The 16,453-nt window shown below is 47.2% G+C and overlaps 1 protein-coding gene across 8 annotated transcripts in view; it reads left to right on the forward strand.

Annotated features, from left to right (window-relative positions):
- Positions 1-5,371: 5,371 nt before the first annotated feature.
- Positions 5,372-16,453, forward strand: part of TNIK (TRAF2 and NCK interacting kinase) — a 291,700-nt gene continuing 280,618 nt past the window's right edge. For all 8 annotated transcript variants that reach the window (XR_014547950.1, XM_083613076.1, XM_083613082.1 and 5 more), the window contains exon 1: positions 5,372-6,495. Coding sequence is in view for 7 of the 8 variants with exons in the window: in XM_083613076.1 (XP_083469202.1) it covers positions 6,439-6,495 (57 nt within the window). In the remaining variant the exon portion in view is untranslated. The remainder of the gene's footprint in view (positions 6,496-16,453) is intronic.

The raw sequence follows: 16,453 nt of genomic DNA on the forward strand, positions 1-16,453 counted from the left end.
TGAAAAAGGTTGCTGACCCCTGCTCTTAGAAAGAAATCATGTTGCCAAAACTCTCCATGCCAGGAGAACATTTGCCTGCTGCATGTCTGTGTGTTAACCTGCTTGTTTCTCGCAGCTTCTGGTAGGACACTGTAGCTTTGTTGTTGTTTAGTCGTTTAGTCGTGTCCAACTCTTTGTGACCCCAAGGACCAGAGTATGCCAGGCACTCCTGTCTTCCACTGCCTCCCGCAATTTGGTCAAACTCATGCTGGTAGCTTCGAGAACACTGTCCAACCATCTCGTCCTCTGTTGTCCCCTTCTCCTTGTGCCCTCCATCTTTCCCAACATCAGGGTCTTTTCCAGGGAGTCTTCTATTCTCATGAGGTGGCCAAAGTATTGGAACCTCAGCTTCAGGATGTGTCCTTCCAGTGAGCACTCAGGTCTGATTTCCTTCAGAATGGAGAGGTTTGATCTTCTTGCAGTCCATGGGACTCTCAAGAGTCTCCTCCAGCACCATAATTCAAAAGCATCCATTCTTCGGCGATCAGCCTTCTTTATGGTCCAGCTCTCACTTCCATACATCACTACTGGGAAAACCATAGCTTTAACTATACAGACCTTTGTTGGCAAGGTGTGCTTTTCCCTCCAAGAGAAATAGGTGCCAGAACCCACCTTGAAGTTGTTGCACTAAGTCTCCCGGCGACTCGGGGCAGCCCTGAACAGATGCCGTTTTGACAACAGCCACGTTCACCACCCGCAGAGGTGCTAAAAGCTACGGCAAGCTGTCTCCCCAGCAGTGGTGGCGCTTCATGCTCTGGCACCGAGGGGGGGCAGAGAGCAGGCAGGGCTGGCGCCCGTCCCAGGGGCGTGGCATGCTGCCTGCAGGGGCATGGCACCCAGCGCGGGCGGGGGAGCAGCCGCGATGGCACCCCACCGGGATTGCACTGCCAGGGGCAGTGTGCTACCCCCACACTCCTCTTCCTCCGCCAGTGCTCCCCATCTGGTTTTGGGGTTGCCCTTGATTTTGGTGCAGGTCAAATAAATATGCAGCCCACCACCCTTGTTCTCTTAGATTCAGGCAGATGGCTGGGGCAGCTTGAAAGGACCCTCGCACAAGTGGTGTGTATGTGTACGTGTGCGTGTAATGGTAGAGGCCTGAGTGGAAAGCTTAAAGCCCGCTGCCACTACACAAGAGATGGATTGAAAAATAAGAAATCAGGGCCCCACCCTGATTAATTGCTGCTAAGAGCGGCTAGGGCATGGCCAAACTTGGCCCTTCAGCTGTTTTGGGACTACAACTCCCATCATCCCTAGCTAACAGGACCAGTGGTCAAGGATGATGGGAATTGTACTCCCAAAACAGCTGGAGGGCCAAGTTTGGCCATGCCTGGGCTAGGAGCTAGGTAAAGTCATAGATCTAAAAGAAACTATAGACTTGAACATGTTGGCCAGCTTTCGTTTTGACTTGAAATGTTCGTTTTGGGCTTCTCATAAGTACGTAAAGGCAAGAAGTGGGCAGAGGGGGTGCTCGTCCGCAGTGGTGCCCACCTGAGAGGTGCTAAAACTGTGCTCCAGCGTGCTCCGGCTGAAGAAAAGCACTGACTTTACTGTTTCTGTGTCTCCAAGTGCAATGCGGAACTCAGGTCCTGCTATTGGGCTCTCTGTAGGCCCTGATGAAAACAAACAGCAGGCCTCTTCTTTGCTCAAGCAAACAGGCCGCACATTCCCACCCAGCTCCCCTCAGCATGTTTACGAAGGATGCCCTTCCCGTGCATCAGAGTCGCATGGTCCCCTGCCGAAAAATGTCTTCTTCAAGGCGCTGGGCAGGTGGTTCTAGTGAGCTACTCAATCACTGCAGGCCGATGCCGCGGTGCTCCATTCTGTTGCTCCTCTTCAATGACTTTGTGATCAGCGCTAATGATCATAATAAGACATTGATTCAGTCCCATGGCTTGCAAGAGTCAGCCCTGGAAGCAAATGCAGTCAGCCGGTAGAGTTGCCGTGAAAAGGGAGCGGAGGAGAGGGAAAGAGGTGGAACAGGCTTTTGTTCTTTGCATCCCAAAGATAATCTGTTGTGTGATGAATCTTGTGCTGCCCCACCTACTCCGCATAGTGTCCCTAGCGTCTGATTATGGGATGGCTACAGGGAAGCAAAAGGGACGCGGGTGGCGCTGTGGTATAAACCACAGAGCCTAGGGCTTGCCGATCGGAAGGTCGGCAGTTCGAATCCATGCGACGGGGTGAGCTCCCGTTGCTTGGTCCCTGCTCCTACCAACCTAGCAGTTCAAAAGCACGTCAAAGTGCAAATAGATAAATAGGTACCGCTCCGTCGGGAAGGTAAACGGCATTTCCGTGCGCTGCTCTGGTTCGCCAGAAGCGGCTTAGTCATGCAGGCCACATGACCCGGAAGCTGTAAGCCGGCTCCTTCGGTCAGTAAAGTGAGATGAGCGTGCAACCCCAGAGTTGTCCGCGACTGGACCTAATGGTCAGGGGTCCCTTTACCTTTACAGGGAAGCAAACTCCTTGAGCCACAGCTGCCGGCCCAAATTACCATACACCACAATCCATAAGCCAGAAGAGGCTTCTAAGTATGTACAGTGAATGCAGGGATATTTGAACCTCCCTGTTTTTGGCGTTACAGGCACTGGAACATGGAGGAAACTGCACCATAATTGCGAGACAGGCTGGCACCCTCCCAGAAAGACCTCTGAGCATTCACTCTGAGCACAAACCTCCATTTCCAACCACAGAGAGGAGGCTCCATGCTACCCAACAGCCTCACGTCTCTTCCTCCCTCACAGGAGTTGAGGATTGCTCACCAAAAAGCTATTTTGAAAAAGTAATAAGCAAATAGGGACAATATTGACACCCGAAGTCCACGTTCGGGAGCAGAGAGAAAAACATGGGCCTATCAACCAATGAAAATAATTGTGCATTGATTAATCATTTTGTCGTTCACTCTGCCATTGATTAAGTAACGGGATATTCTGATATAAGATTGCAAATTACAGAAACGTCAACAAAAGGTGCATTTGAGATGCTAACATAAAGGAGATAAGCTGCAATTTAGTAAGTGGAAGCTACCACTCATTCTTGGAAAGCAAGGGTATTGGAAAAAATAGAAGTAAAAAATACTGTACAATTGCAATAATGCACCAGAAGTGTGTCAGAAAGAGCACCCTTCACACACAGCCACATTGATCAAGGTGTAGGTCCCTGTGAGATCTTTCAGACCACCTTCTTTGTATGTGGAGTCTTGTAGACAGCTCCAAATTCAACCCAAGTTTAAGGGTGGGAGGAAATCAATCAGCAAGTGATGAGACAGATCTGTGTCTGAAGGTGTGCTCACATTGCCTCTCACTCCACATCCAATGCGCTCCCTTTGCTCATTTTTGAAGCTGCATTCACGTGACGTTAGCCACAATCAATATTGATCCTGTAGTTTCTTGTCAAATGCTGCTGTTTGATGCCCAGTAAGTGGTAATGTGAAAATACCCTAATGTCCATTTTCTTCCCAGGAAACATGCATGGATTGTGGTGTATGGCTATAGTGCTAAGCATGTTTAGCCGGGAGTAACCATAGAATATAGAATCTTAGAGTTGGAAGGGACCAAAGCATTATCTAGTCCAACAATGCAGGAATCTCAGCTAAAGCATCCAAGACCGATGGCCACCCAACCTCTGGAACGAGAGTCCACCACCTCCTGAGGAAGTCTGTTCCACTGTCAACAGCTCTTGCTGTCAGAAAGTTTTTCGATTGTTTAGTTGGAACCTCCTTTCTTGTAACTTGAAGCCATTGGTTTGAGTCCTACCCTCCAGAGCAGGAGAAAACAAGCATACTCCCTCTTCCATGTGACAGCTCTTAAGATATTTGAAGATGACTATCATATTTCCTCCCAGTCTCCTCTTTTCCAGGTCCTTCAATTGTTCTACATAAGTCTTGGTTTCCAGGCCCTTGATCATCTTGGTTGCCCTCCTCTGCACACATTCCAGCTTGTCAACATCCTTCTTAACTTGTGATGAATAACCTGGACAGGTGTGGTACGACTAAGGCACAATAGAGTGGTAATATTACTTCCCTTCATTGGGATGCTATACATCTGTTGATGCAGCCAAGGATAGTGTTAGCTTTTTTTGCTGCTGCATCACATTGTTGACCCATTTTAAGCCTGTGGCCCACCATAATTGAACTCACTGGGACTTTTGCCCAATGATGCTTTAATAAATGCAGCCTGAAAAATGTATAACCATAAACTCAGAGCTAGGTGACCTTGAGCCTGGGTGTCTCCTCTCCCTGGACCTTGGGAATTAACAATAATCAAGAGTGTCTTTGGGCATGTGGATCATGTACACCTCAGTGGTAAACACAAACAGCCTCTTCAGATTACTAGCAAAGTACAGAGTTTTAAGTGGGTTGGCTTCCTGGAAGGACTGTCTGCCTAAAGGAAAACTACTGTCTGAATAAATTGCACCAAGCAAGAGTAAATCCAGGAGCCTGTATTTTATGTTCCTGTTAAACACAAGTAATGGTGTTGTTTGTTTTTAATGGCCTCTGTCAGATAAAACCCAGAAACGTCCCTCTGTCTTTCTCCAGCTGCAATTATACAGAGGCTGGGACTTTAGCATCCCCTTTGAGACAGCTTGTTTCCTGGGTGGTTGATTTGAATTCATACGGTTAAGCATCTCTCCAATGAAAGTTATAAAATAATATTTTAACGAAACAGTTGGAGCACAGGCGTGGTCCACTCACTACTCAAATTGGGAAAGGTCGGTTTGTAACGGTTTGCTGTTGGATAAATTCAGGAAAAAACCCTATATGGTTGCAATTAATAAAACTGTTACTTGCTCCCTCCTCCCGCTCACAGTGGTTGATTTGGAATCATACAGACCCACCCCTCCCCTCGCTGCTCTAGATTTAGGACGGATGCCTCTTATTCAGGCTCAGAGAACTGTAGGCAGAAAATATGATTGCTAATAATGCACAAATCTCTAGTGCACTCAACAGCCCGATCCAATGCGTTTACTCGAAGGTAAACAGGTTCGGAGGAGCTTTCTTCCAAGCCTGAAATTTAGGCAGGTTTTCTCGGAAGTAGCTCAGCCCTAACCAGGGCTACTCAGAAGTCCCACTGAATTCAATGGGGCTTGCTGCAATCCGAACCCCACTTACCTTGGAGCAACCCCACTGAATTCAACAGGACTTACTTCTCCCTGGCTATGATTAGGATTCGACTAGCAAACCTGTGCGGGTTTACTTAGGAGTAAATGCCAACTTCGGAGTAAAGGACCTCGCCGGACTTTGCACCTGAGAAGGCCAATCAGGGACAGCGTTTCCCCGATTCAATCCCGGGCAAACGGAACTCTTTTCCTTGGCACTGCGCCTTGGAATTGAGACGGTTTGGAGAACCAAGATCCGAGCTGTTGCAATTCCCCACCAAAATATGGGCATCGCCCCCCCTTGCGGGGAAGGCGTGATATATTGAAGCAACCCGGGTTTGGGAGCCTGTTGCACCGGCTTTTTTCAAAATAATAGGAGGAGCAGGTTGCTCCCAGTGGCACAACTGGAGCGACATCGTGCAGCAGCCGCCGCCAGTAAACAGAGCAAAGAGGGGCCGAGCGGCGCTTATTTCTTTGCAACATCTTCTCTCTCCTCCTCCCCCGGCCGGCCGTTCGTCTTTGAAATTAAAAGGAAAGCACGGCGCGCATTAGCGGCGCGCCCAAGCTGCTCGCGCCGCCGCCGCTCGGCTGCTGCTTCTAGTCCTGGGCGCGCAACGGAGCGCAGGCGCCGCCCCTGGAGCTGCTGTTCTCCCTCCTCCCAGGAAGGCCGCCGCGAGAGGAGGCGGCGGCGTGCGCGGCTCTCGCGTCTCCCTCGGGTCGAGGTGCCTTGCCAGGACGCGGCAGGCAAGCGAGCGCAGCAGCCACCCGGGCGACGCAGAGAAAGCATGCCTTGCGCCCAGGCGCCCGCGCCCCGGCCGCCTCGCCGTGCCCTTTAGCCGGCGCTGCTGCTGCTACTGCTGCCGCCACCGTCCCGAGATCGCGAGCTCAGCCGAGGCAGGAGGAGCTGCCGGGCTCCTTGCGGGAGGAAGCGGCACCGCGCGCCGGGCCGCCTGCAAGCAGCTCTCCGGAAGAAGAGAAGCTCGCTCGCTTTCCGTGCTGTTGGTGCGGGGAGCGCATTAGGTGTTGGAGAGAGGGAGGAAGAAGAGGAGGAGGAGGAGGACGGCGGGGCTTGCCTCCCCTCCATTGACACAAGCGCACGAAGGGACAGAAGTGCAATAGAGACAAGGTGGAGGAGACGCGCTCTCGCTCGCTCTCATTTAACCCCTCCGCTCCGAGCCCGAGACGAACGACTTGGCAAGGTTGCAGCCGCCGCCGCCGCCGCCGCCGCCTCCCAAACCGCCTTGTGCTTTTTTCAAAAAAATTTGGCTCGGTCCATTTGCAACCGGCTGAGAAATCCCCCTAAACATGGCGAGTGATTCTCCAGCTCGGAGCCTGGACGAGATAGATTTATCAGCCTTAAGGGTAAGGAGGAACCGGGAAGGGAGGCAGGCAGGGGAAATGTGGGGGACAGAAGGCCACCCGGTCAACCTTTCCCCTTTCCGCTCCCTCCCTCTATGCGCCCCCTTTTCGCTGCTTCCACCTTGCCTCCTCGCCTCCCCCCCTTCTCTCCCTTTTACTATTTGAGCACGCGACAACTTTGCTGCTGGAGGTTGTTATTAATGATAAGCAGCGGATATGGGTTGCCCATAGTCATTTTTTCTCCCTTTCCGGAATGCGTACTGATGTAGGCGCGTCTCCCTGCTCAGAGGAGATGGGGGCGCTTATGCATGAGGCGCTGGGGTTTCTGGAGAAAGAGGAATGAGCCGCGCACAGCTGTTTCCAGCAAGCCTCTTGTTATCTGTTTTAATGGTGCATTTCCTCCTTCCAACCCCAGTCCATGTCTCTCCCTCTCGCGGGTGGAGGCAATGGAAGGGTGATTTAAATGGCAAGGTGTCGTCACCTTTTGCAAATTTGAAGGCTGCCAATTTGACACTTGCAAATCGATTTTGTTCCCCCCTTTCACTTCTCCCCCTGTAGAACCTACACAGCCTCCTGTATTTGGGGCGGAGGCTCACACGTGAAGGTTCTTTCCAGGCATAAATTTGTTGAGAGACCTTAGCTCGCAGCGCCGCAACATTCTCTGTTTCTCTTGAAATGCTGCCTTGGCTGTTCCAGGGTCCAGCGCCACTTTCCTGACCCTTAATGTGAAGCTTGTTTGCATACAACAAAAGAGCACATCTCTCTCACTCTCTCTCTCTCTCTCTGTGCATAACAAAAAGAAGAGCTGATATGAGGAGATAGAACATGTCGTTTTGTGCATGTCTATTAAGGAACCTTGGGGGGGTGCTTTCCTAATAAGCCGCACGTAACCGTATTGCTATGTGCATGCAGCGATGGTAGAACAAACTGGATTAGCGGCTGCTCCTCTGGTGTGAATGTTAAAAGACTGTTTCTAGTGTCCATTTTGATGATGATGTGAAATGGAATCACATGAACCTTTTAGTGATCTCTTCCAGTCCTCTTGAGGGAAGCAAGTGCACCTCCTGGCTGTTGTAGCCACGACAGGCTACATGCATCACGTTATTATGGGGTGGGGAGAATTGATTAAATGCATTTTCTGTCACAGAGGAATCAGCTTGCATGCATCCATTCTCTCCTTCCCCCTCCCTCTCTCTGAATATATCATAGATGCACGTGCACACGAGCCTTCACCCATTGGAGAGAGAGGTCACTGCACGAGCAATGGCTTCTTGGCTCATTCTATAAATGGAGTGGGGGGGGGAGCCATTGATGTGTGATCCTCTGTTGCACTTATATGCTAGGTATAGCATTCATCTCCTATCACCCCCCCAAAAGAACTTCAGAAAGACATAGGAAGCTGCCTTATGCGAAGTCAGACCATTTGATCACCCTGCTCAGTATTGCCTGCTTGTCTACTGTGTATGTACCCTGTGCGGACGGGTAGGGTTTCAGGCAGGGGTATTTGCCAGCGGTGCCTGGAGACCCCAGAAACTGAACCCTGGGACCTTGTGCATGCAGATAGTGTGCTGTTGTACAACCAGGCAGTGCTATTTGTCCTTACTCTCCCTTCAAAGAAATACATATTTTATCTGGATTCTTCTTAGCCTGCAACATTTTTGCATGTGTGTGAGCGAGGAGTCGAGAGGAGGACTTCTTGTTCTCTCTGGATTTCTGATCTTGATTCATTGGATCAGTTCTTTGGCCCTCCAGTTTGGTGTTGGTTTTTGCTGGCAAGAGCCTGTTGGGGGCCTTGGTGTGAGGCAGGCTTTGTCTGGTTTCATCCCTGGGAATACGTGGAGGAGAAGGAATGAAAATGCTACCCCCCTGGCATGTGCCAAGGATGCGTTTCCTTCACGGCATCTTCTTCACATCTGGAATTAGACCTTGTGATGCCAAGAAGGCTTCAGATTTGAGTCTCTCTCTCCATCAATTAAGTGAATGGACCAAGTTTTAAAACAGTCCTTTCATTACTCCATGTCTTTGCGTGTTTGATGCTTGCTAATGGGTCTAGTCCAGGAGCAGCCAATTTGGTAGATGTTGTGGAACCACAACTTTCACCATCCCAAGATAGCTTGGCCAGTGGACAGTCAACAGCATCTGGAGGGCACCATATTTGTTACCTCAGTCTAGTCACTGGAATTTATAATCGAAAGGACTGGTGGGATTCTTCAATGCAATCTGGCTCTGGTAATGTGTGATGAACATTTTTGTAGTTTTTGTAGTGTGCTGAAGACATGCTTCTTGAATCTGGCTTTTGACACCTGATAAAAAAATGTGTTTGTGTGTGTGAACTGATTTTAATCCTGGGATGATGATTACATTATTTGCTGTAGATTCAGTAAATTGGTTATGGAGTGAGATGAGTGTTGTGAGAGAAAAAGAGCACACATCGTTCGTTTTCCTCACTTGCTTCTTGGTGTTGCCCTTATGGCTCCATGACATAGGACCACATATGAATCTGGGATGCAACCAAATTTCAATAGAGCTAAATGTTTCCCTTTCCATCTTACCCAAACTCTCTTGTACTTCCATTCATTTCCATGGCGTGTTGTAAAAGGAATAAATGAGAGGTTTGTGTGGCCTTGCACTTTTGTAGGCCATATCAAAAGATATTTGTTTGGTATGTTATTTTCTTCCTATTTTTCCCCAGTTACTTTAAGCAAAAATGTGCGCCTCATTCTTTGTATGTTTGTGAAGCACTGCACCCTGCACCCACTCTATTGTTTAAGTCTCAAAGTAGATCATAGAGTTAGAAGGGGCCTCAAAGGTCATTCCCTCCCCATGTGGGAAACCCACTACTGCACATTGCCTAAGAGGTGGGCCCCCGGCCTCTGATTAAAAACTTGCAGTGGAAGAGAGTCCACCACCTTCCAAAGGCCTTTTGGGTTGGGTCCAACCATCCAGAGCAACAGCAAAACCAATTAGCTCCTTCATCTATGTAATAGTTATTTACCTATTTAATAGTTATTTACCTATTTACCTTCATTCTTTCCTAATGGACTCCAGACTCCTCACCATCTTTGCTCCCCTCCAGAGTCCAGACACATTCCAGTTTATGGATATCCTCATTAAATAGTGGTGCCTGGAATTGGACACATTATTCCAGATGTGGTCTGACCAAAGCAGAATAGAGTGGCACCATTACTTCTTGATTTGGATACTGTGCTTCTGTGGATGACATTTCCTTCCTTCAGTGATATTTGAAGCATCCCTTGGAAGCAAGCTCATTCCTTAGACAAATAGGAATGATAACTCGGTAGTCCATCTGTACACCTAGCTCAGTATTATCTGCTCTTGGTGTAATCAGTGAAACCAATGGCAGTTCTCCTACTGATTTTAAGGCATTAGGATTGTACATGTCCCGCGTCAATTTGATGGGAATGTGCCCAGAGCTTTTGACACTAAAGGGTGTGCATCAAGTTGGTAAGTGACTATTTGCACTTCATTAAGCAGATAACTCTTCAAGAAGACGTGCATCTGTCTGACTGTGCAATCCTTGAAGGTCAACAGGATAAGACTGGTCTTTGCCACACTGAATGACAAGATGCTCGGCTATGTTTACCTGAAGGTGTGGTGTGTCTGACTTTCATTTGTGCAAGCAGATATACAGCCTTCCTTCTTCTCTTAATTACTCAGTGTGTGCAAAACATTCTGGGCGTTATGATGAATTGCCCACAATGTGTATATTAAGCCATCTTAGGCAGAGTTGGCCCAGTGGTACATCTTTTTCCTTCTCTCTGCTGGAGGAAATAACCCAGTGGTAGAGCACACCCTTTGAACATGGAACTTTCTGAATGTAATCCTTGGCATTTCCAGTTACAGGTGTTGATCCTTTTTCTGAGACCCCCAGAGAGCTGCAGGTGAGCAAATACCCTAACCTGGCATAAAAAATACATTCCTATGTCCTCTCACTGCCAGTAAATCTACTAGTTCTGTTTAGAAAATATTTTTAATTGAAAGTTCTGTAGACTAAATCTGGGAACTTATTTATTTGAACCACAGTGCTCCAACCCTACTTTATTGGATGAAAATGCAGTTTTTACAAACAAATAAAACCAGGACCGGTATGACCTGTCCTGCCCAACTACTGACTTGAATGCCTTCAGAAAGAGGCCTTTGTAAAACATGGGCTGTCCCATTGAACTTTAGCTTGTCCTCCAGAGCAGCCATCTCCAACCTGGTGCTCACCAGATGTTTTGGACTACAACTACCACCAGATCCAGTTAGCACGGCCATGACTGCTGATGGGAGTTCGTCAGCCAACACAGCTTGAGGGTGCCATATTGGGTATGGCTGCTCTGTAGCATGGCACATCGCAGGTTTTGAACATGAATATAACGAAGTCAGCTGCTGTTGCATGTTTTGCTGCTGTACTGCTATATTTGCATAAGGGATTTTTATCTGATAGTTAAATTTGTGTGTGTGTGTGTGTGTGTTTTTAAAGGTATGTGCTATATTAGTCATAGCCAAGTTTATTTGTATACTGCATTTCCCACAAATACATCTGTGCTCAAAGTGGTGTACATAGTATACTTTTCATCATGCATAGCTGTCAACGTTTCCCCTTTTTAAAGGGAAATTCCCTTATTCCAAATAGGATTCCTTGCAACAAAAAGGGAACAGTTGACAGCTATGCACTATGTACTATGTACTATTGCTAAAACAATATAAAAGTAAGTGAATCAACAACTAACAGTTCCTTCGACATACAGCAACATTTAAGTGAAACTATTCAGTCACTCTAGTGATGTGGGTGGCGCTGTGGGTTAAACCACAGAGCCTAGGACTTGCCGATCAGAAGGTCGGCAGTTCGAATCCCCACGATGGGGTGAGCTCCCGTTGCTCAGTCCCTGCTCCTGCCCACCTAGCAGTTTGAAGGCACGTCAAAGTGCAAGTAGATAAATAGGTACCGCTCCGGCGGGAAGGTAAACGGCGTTTCCGTGTGCTGCTCTGGTTCACCAGAAGCGGCTTAGTCGTGCTGACCACATGACCCGGAAGCTGTACACCAGCGAGATGAGCGCCGCAACCCCAGAGTCGGTCACGACTGGACCTAATGGTCAGGAGTCCCTTTACCTTTTATTCAGTCACTCTACATTGATCTCTGATCCTAAACCTTGCGGGACATCTTCTGGAGAAGAAAAGGCTAAACAAATCTGGAGTGGAGTCCTAAAGATGGCCGGATGGTGTCTTGTACACTTCCTTCCGGCAACTCCTGCAGCCAAGCTGGTGCCAAACCTATTGATCTGCTTTCCTTTGGACCACATCAGCAAGGCTGGGGTGTGGGTAGGTGTCTTGTCGTCTGGATAGCCCAGGGAGGTCACTTCAGTGCTGCTAATGCAGAAGTTAGACTTCACCCCTGGAGGCACACTCCATTGTCTCTCGGGAAGCAGCCCCAAAGCTGATGACATTCGTACGTAACATAGGAAGGACGCTGCCTTCTACTGAGTAAGACCAATGGTCCTCCTTGCCTAACATTGCCTAGCCTGACTGGGAGGGGCTCTGCAGGGTTTCAGACAGGGGTCTCTCTCAGCTGCATTTGGAGATGTTGGGGATTGAACCTGGGACATTCTGTGATCAAAGCAGATGTCTTGCCATTGAGCTGCACCCGTTCTTCCTCCCTGTCTTTTGTGCCTGGACCCAACAGGACCAAGAACCCCCCTCATAATTCTTCTGGTAGCATTTCCCTTATGAAGGTTCTTAGAGATGGAGAGGTAGTAGCCCAGGACCATTCACTCCCTCGGTAGGGAGAGCAAAATCTTCTTAAATGATGGAGGACAGCAAGGAAATAAATAAATGGAACCCTGTGACCCATTTCAAGGGAAAAAACCATGGTCAATTCACACTTGCTTAACAACGTCACACTTTTCCTGGAAGAAGGCAGGGTACTGACTATGGTTCTGTATTTATACATTGCAAAATCTTTTATTATTATTATTTCCCTTTAAAGTAAGGGAAGAATAGGCCTCTAATCTGTTAGAGTGTATAGATCAGCTCAACTAAATGCACTTAGCACTTAACAATAATTGTTAAAAGGTGCTGCATGCGTATTGTGAAGCAATCCAATCATTTTGCAGAGTCTTGCAATCAGAAATCAATAGCACATTTGCTGCCTGAGCACAAAAGCCTATAGCCAGGAGGAGTTTTGTAAGTCACACAGATTTTTTTTTGGTTATTAGAAAATCAAGACCCGTCCATATGACTGCACATTAGGTGTGGGGAAACAGGGAAGCGACGTACGTCTTCAAATGTATTTTGAAGAAAGATGCAAAATCTAGTCCAAACAGAGTGCTTCGTGTCATGAAGCCCAACAGGAAACCCTGACAGGAATTTGAGGGGTGAGATTTTTCCACCAGGTTTTACTGCTTAAGAGCTGGTTAAGCAGGTATGAAAGTAATCTCCCAGAGTTCCCTGGGAAAAGGGATTGATGGATAATCCGCTCTGGGAATTGTAGTTCTGTGAGGAGGAATAGGGTTCTCCGACCAACTCTTGGCAGCCTTAGCAAACTACACTTCCCAGGATTCTTTGGGGGTGGGGATGGGAAAGCAGGCTCTCCTGGCGCCTTAATTACGTATCTTTAGGCACCAGGTGAAAACGTTCCCCGTAACCAAGCCTTGGGCTGATGGGTCAATCTATGGCCTTTTAAATGTGTTTGTGGAAGAGGAATAATTGGTTGCTAGGTTTTCTTTTGTTATTATGCTACGTATTTTGCGTTTGCATTTTGTGTTTTTATGTTGCAAAACTGTCTTTGATGATCTTCGCATGAAGGGGGGGGTATATACATTTAATAAACAAATAAATGAAATGAATTGTATTGTTGAGGTGGGGCCTAATGCAGTGACAAAACAAAGAGAGGGGGGCCATGGGAGATGGTAGTGGAGCGTGACACCCACAGCACAGTATCTCATTCTGTCCCTGGACTGAGACGCCGGATTTAATCTGCCCTAGTATTCCCAGTCATAAGGATTTTGAGGCTGGGAAAGACTTCTGGGAGCTCCTGCCAGTCAGAATAGACTGTTCGGCTTGATACCCTGTGAGGCAGTTCTCACCCCCCCACCCCCCCAAATAATACTTTTTTTAAACCATCCATGCATGTAAAAACCGAGTCATTCTCATTCACACATAAAACCAGAAAAGACCCACATCGTAATTTTATTGGTATTTTTTTAAAAAATGAATATTTCATATTGTTTTATGTAAACTATTTAAGAAGTTTTTATTGATTAAAGCTTAAGAGGCTTTCAGTTGATTAAAAAATATGACTCTTGTTGAATATCATTATATAATTTTCTCAGGTGTTGTTTGACAAAACTGAGACGAGAGATGTACCTGTTTAAATGAAGAATATGCCTGTATTTCTGAAATTCATTCAGTGGCTGCCAGCATTTCTCAAGCATAGGCAGGGTCCCCTTATGCCTGTCCCCCATGTGAGCTTGGCCTAACTCGTGATATAGAATTGTAGAATTGTAGAATTGTAGCGTTGGAAGGGACCCTGGGGTCATCTAGTCCAACCCCCTGCAATTCAGGAATCCTGCTCAGAGCCATCCCTGGGTGGGCTCAAACCAGCAACCTTCTGGTTAAAAGCCAGATTCACTAACCCATTGCACCATTACGCCTTGATTTATCCTGCCATTCAGTTGCCATTCACAATTTTGCAGGTTGCTAATGGTGAGAAATCTACTGTGTTTCCCCAACCTGAGAGATGCTAGAACAGAGTTTTGGTGAGTTCTGGTTGAAAAACAAAACCCTGGTTGTGGCAACTGTAACCTAGGTTTAAGGTGCCATTTGGCAATCAACACCGCAGGCAACTTGTGCAGTGCTGTGGGTTTCTCATGTGCCGAAACTGGATGGCATCCAACATTGCAAATGTGTATTCCCCTAGCCCCGCGTCTATAAAAACAGTAAATTTTTCAAAGGCCATTTGTTTATATTATAGCTAATCCCTTCCAATTAAGATAAGGCGCTGGTGAGCAAAGCAGAATGTCGCTGTTGCGCCGCTGCCAGTGCTCCACCGGCTCCATTTGAATGGCAAATGCATTCAAGATGGAGAAGATGCAGAATTAACCAAGGCATTGCATGCATGCTAAGTTCTTGCAGCGTTTACTCTGGGGTCGATGCCGTCTGTTCCCCTATTACACCGAGGGAGATAAAAGGCGCACACACCTTAACGCAGAACCCCTAGTTTGCAAGGAATGAATTCCAGGCTGTGTTTAGAGGTGCCAATTCGCAGGCCAATGTGGCCATGACCAGTGTGGGCAGCCAAGGCCAGGGGGCGGGGGTGACAACTAGGCCTTGACTGTCAATAGCTGCTGGCTGTAATTTTAATTAGGGCCCCTCTTCTGCTTTCTGCTGATGTTATGTTACCTTGGTTTGCAAGAATGCTGAACCGGTCATTAGAGGCTTTTCATGAAAAATTGTCTTTTCACTGTGGTGCTAACTTGGGTGTTTTTTTCTTCTAAATGGTTTATAAATAGCAACACAAAATAAATGTTTATGCATGCAGAAGATCTATAGACCACTTAAGATTAGTCTATATTGCTGAAGGCTGGCAAAGCTGGCAAAGGGTTCAACTTCAGAATAGGCGGCTTGGGGATTAAAGCCTAATATGGTTATCCTCCCCCCCCCCCCAGTGATTGTGTACCTAGGCATTGTTGGGCATTTCTGCACTATCCAGAACTAACCTGTCCCTTTTCTCTGTTGGTAGTGCTGCCTCTGTGTTGCTGTTGGGGCCCTCTTAGTGGTGGCTCCCTGTTTGTGGAATGCCCTCCCAGTTGAGGTGCTTTTGCCTCTCTCGCTATTAACGTTCTGGAGGAATTTAAAAAGAACATTCAGCCACTGCTGAAGGGCAATGCATGTTGTTTACCCATGTATTTGATGTCTGAAAGATAATCTACCTGGAAAGCTTGAAATAATTATCTGCAAGGGCGTGAGATGGCTTTTTAAATTAAAAAGAAATTGTTTTGTTTTGCTGCTCCGGGCTTCTTTGGAGGGAGGGTAGTAATTTAATAAATACGAATCTACCTAATGCCCTCAGGAGGGGGAAAACCCTGTGATCAAATGTCGCAACCTTGTGCAAATTTAAGAACACAACATTTGCATAGAAAAGGTTTAAGGGTTAGTCTCCGCCATCTTGGGTTAAATAATCATTGGGGGAAATGCCCCTGCCTGGAATTCTGGAGGTGCCAGTCACTACAAAACTAATTGGACCAGTAGCCAGACTCTGTGTACAAGACAGTTCTTGCCCTTGCTTTTCCTTCCTCCCATTATAGGGAGAAATGTGTAGACAGTCCCTTTGAGGATTCTGTTGTAGCTGTTTATTCTGTGGATGAGGCAAGCTGCTTTTCAACCAGGAAAGTGGATAGCCTCTTTGGCATGTGGCCTGCACCTCAAAGCACCCTCTGGCATTTCCTTTACTGCTTTTCTTCTGGGTCTTGGGGAAATACCCGATGGCTGAACGAGGTACCAAAACTGCTGACCTAAAGTGTGTTGCCTGGGAAGGTTTTTTTCCATTTGTGAAACAACATGGTCAGCTCTGGACAGAATGGAGGAGCGAAGCAGGAATTTGAGCCAAAGGTCTCTGCAGTTTTTAGAAGTGGTTCCTCATTATTTGGAGCTTGGATAATTAACCTAATTATTACTTCCTTTAAAGGGACAAGAAAGCTAGTTGGGTTTGCAGGCGAAAGCAATTTGATAAAGAGAGCGAATCATAATTCTGTTCATCCTTTGTGCCTTAGCTCTATTTAATTAAAAATGTTCTGAAAGCAGTTGCCATTTAAATGCTCCTTTTTTCTGATTCCCTTTTCCTCCTATCCAGAACCTGAGCATTACTTTCCTGTATTACTCACACTGTGCCACATTCAAGCTTGTTTTGCCAAACCTGTAGGTTCTGCATTACTAATAGCAATTTGGAGAGTTGGGCAGT

This window comes from Podarcis filfolensis (genome assembly GCF_964270895.1).
Source record: "Podarcis filfolensis genome assembly, chromosome: 5".
In the NCBI taxonomy this organism is placed as follows: Eukaryota; Metazoa; Chordata; class Lepidosauria; order Squamata; family Lacertidae; genus Podarcis; species Podarcis filfolensis.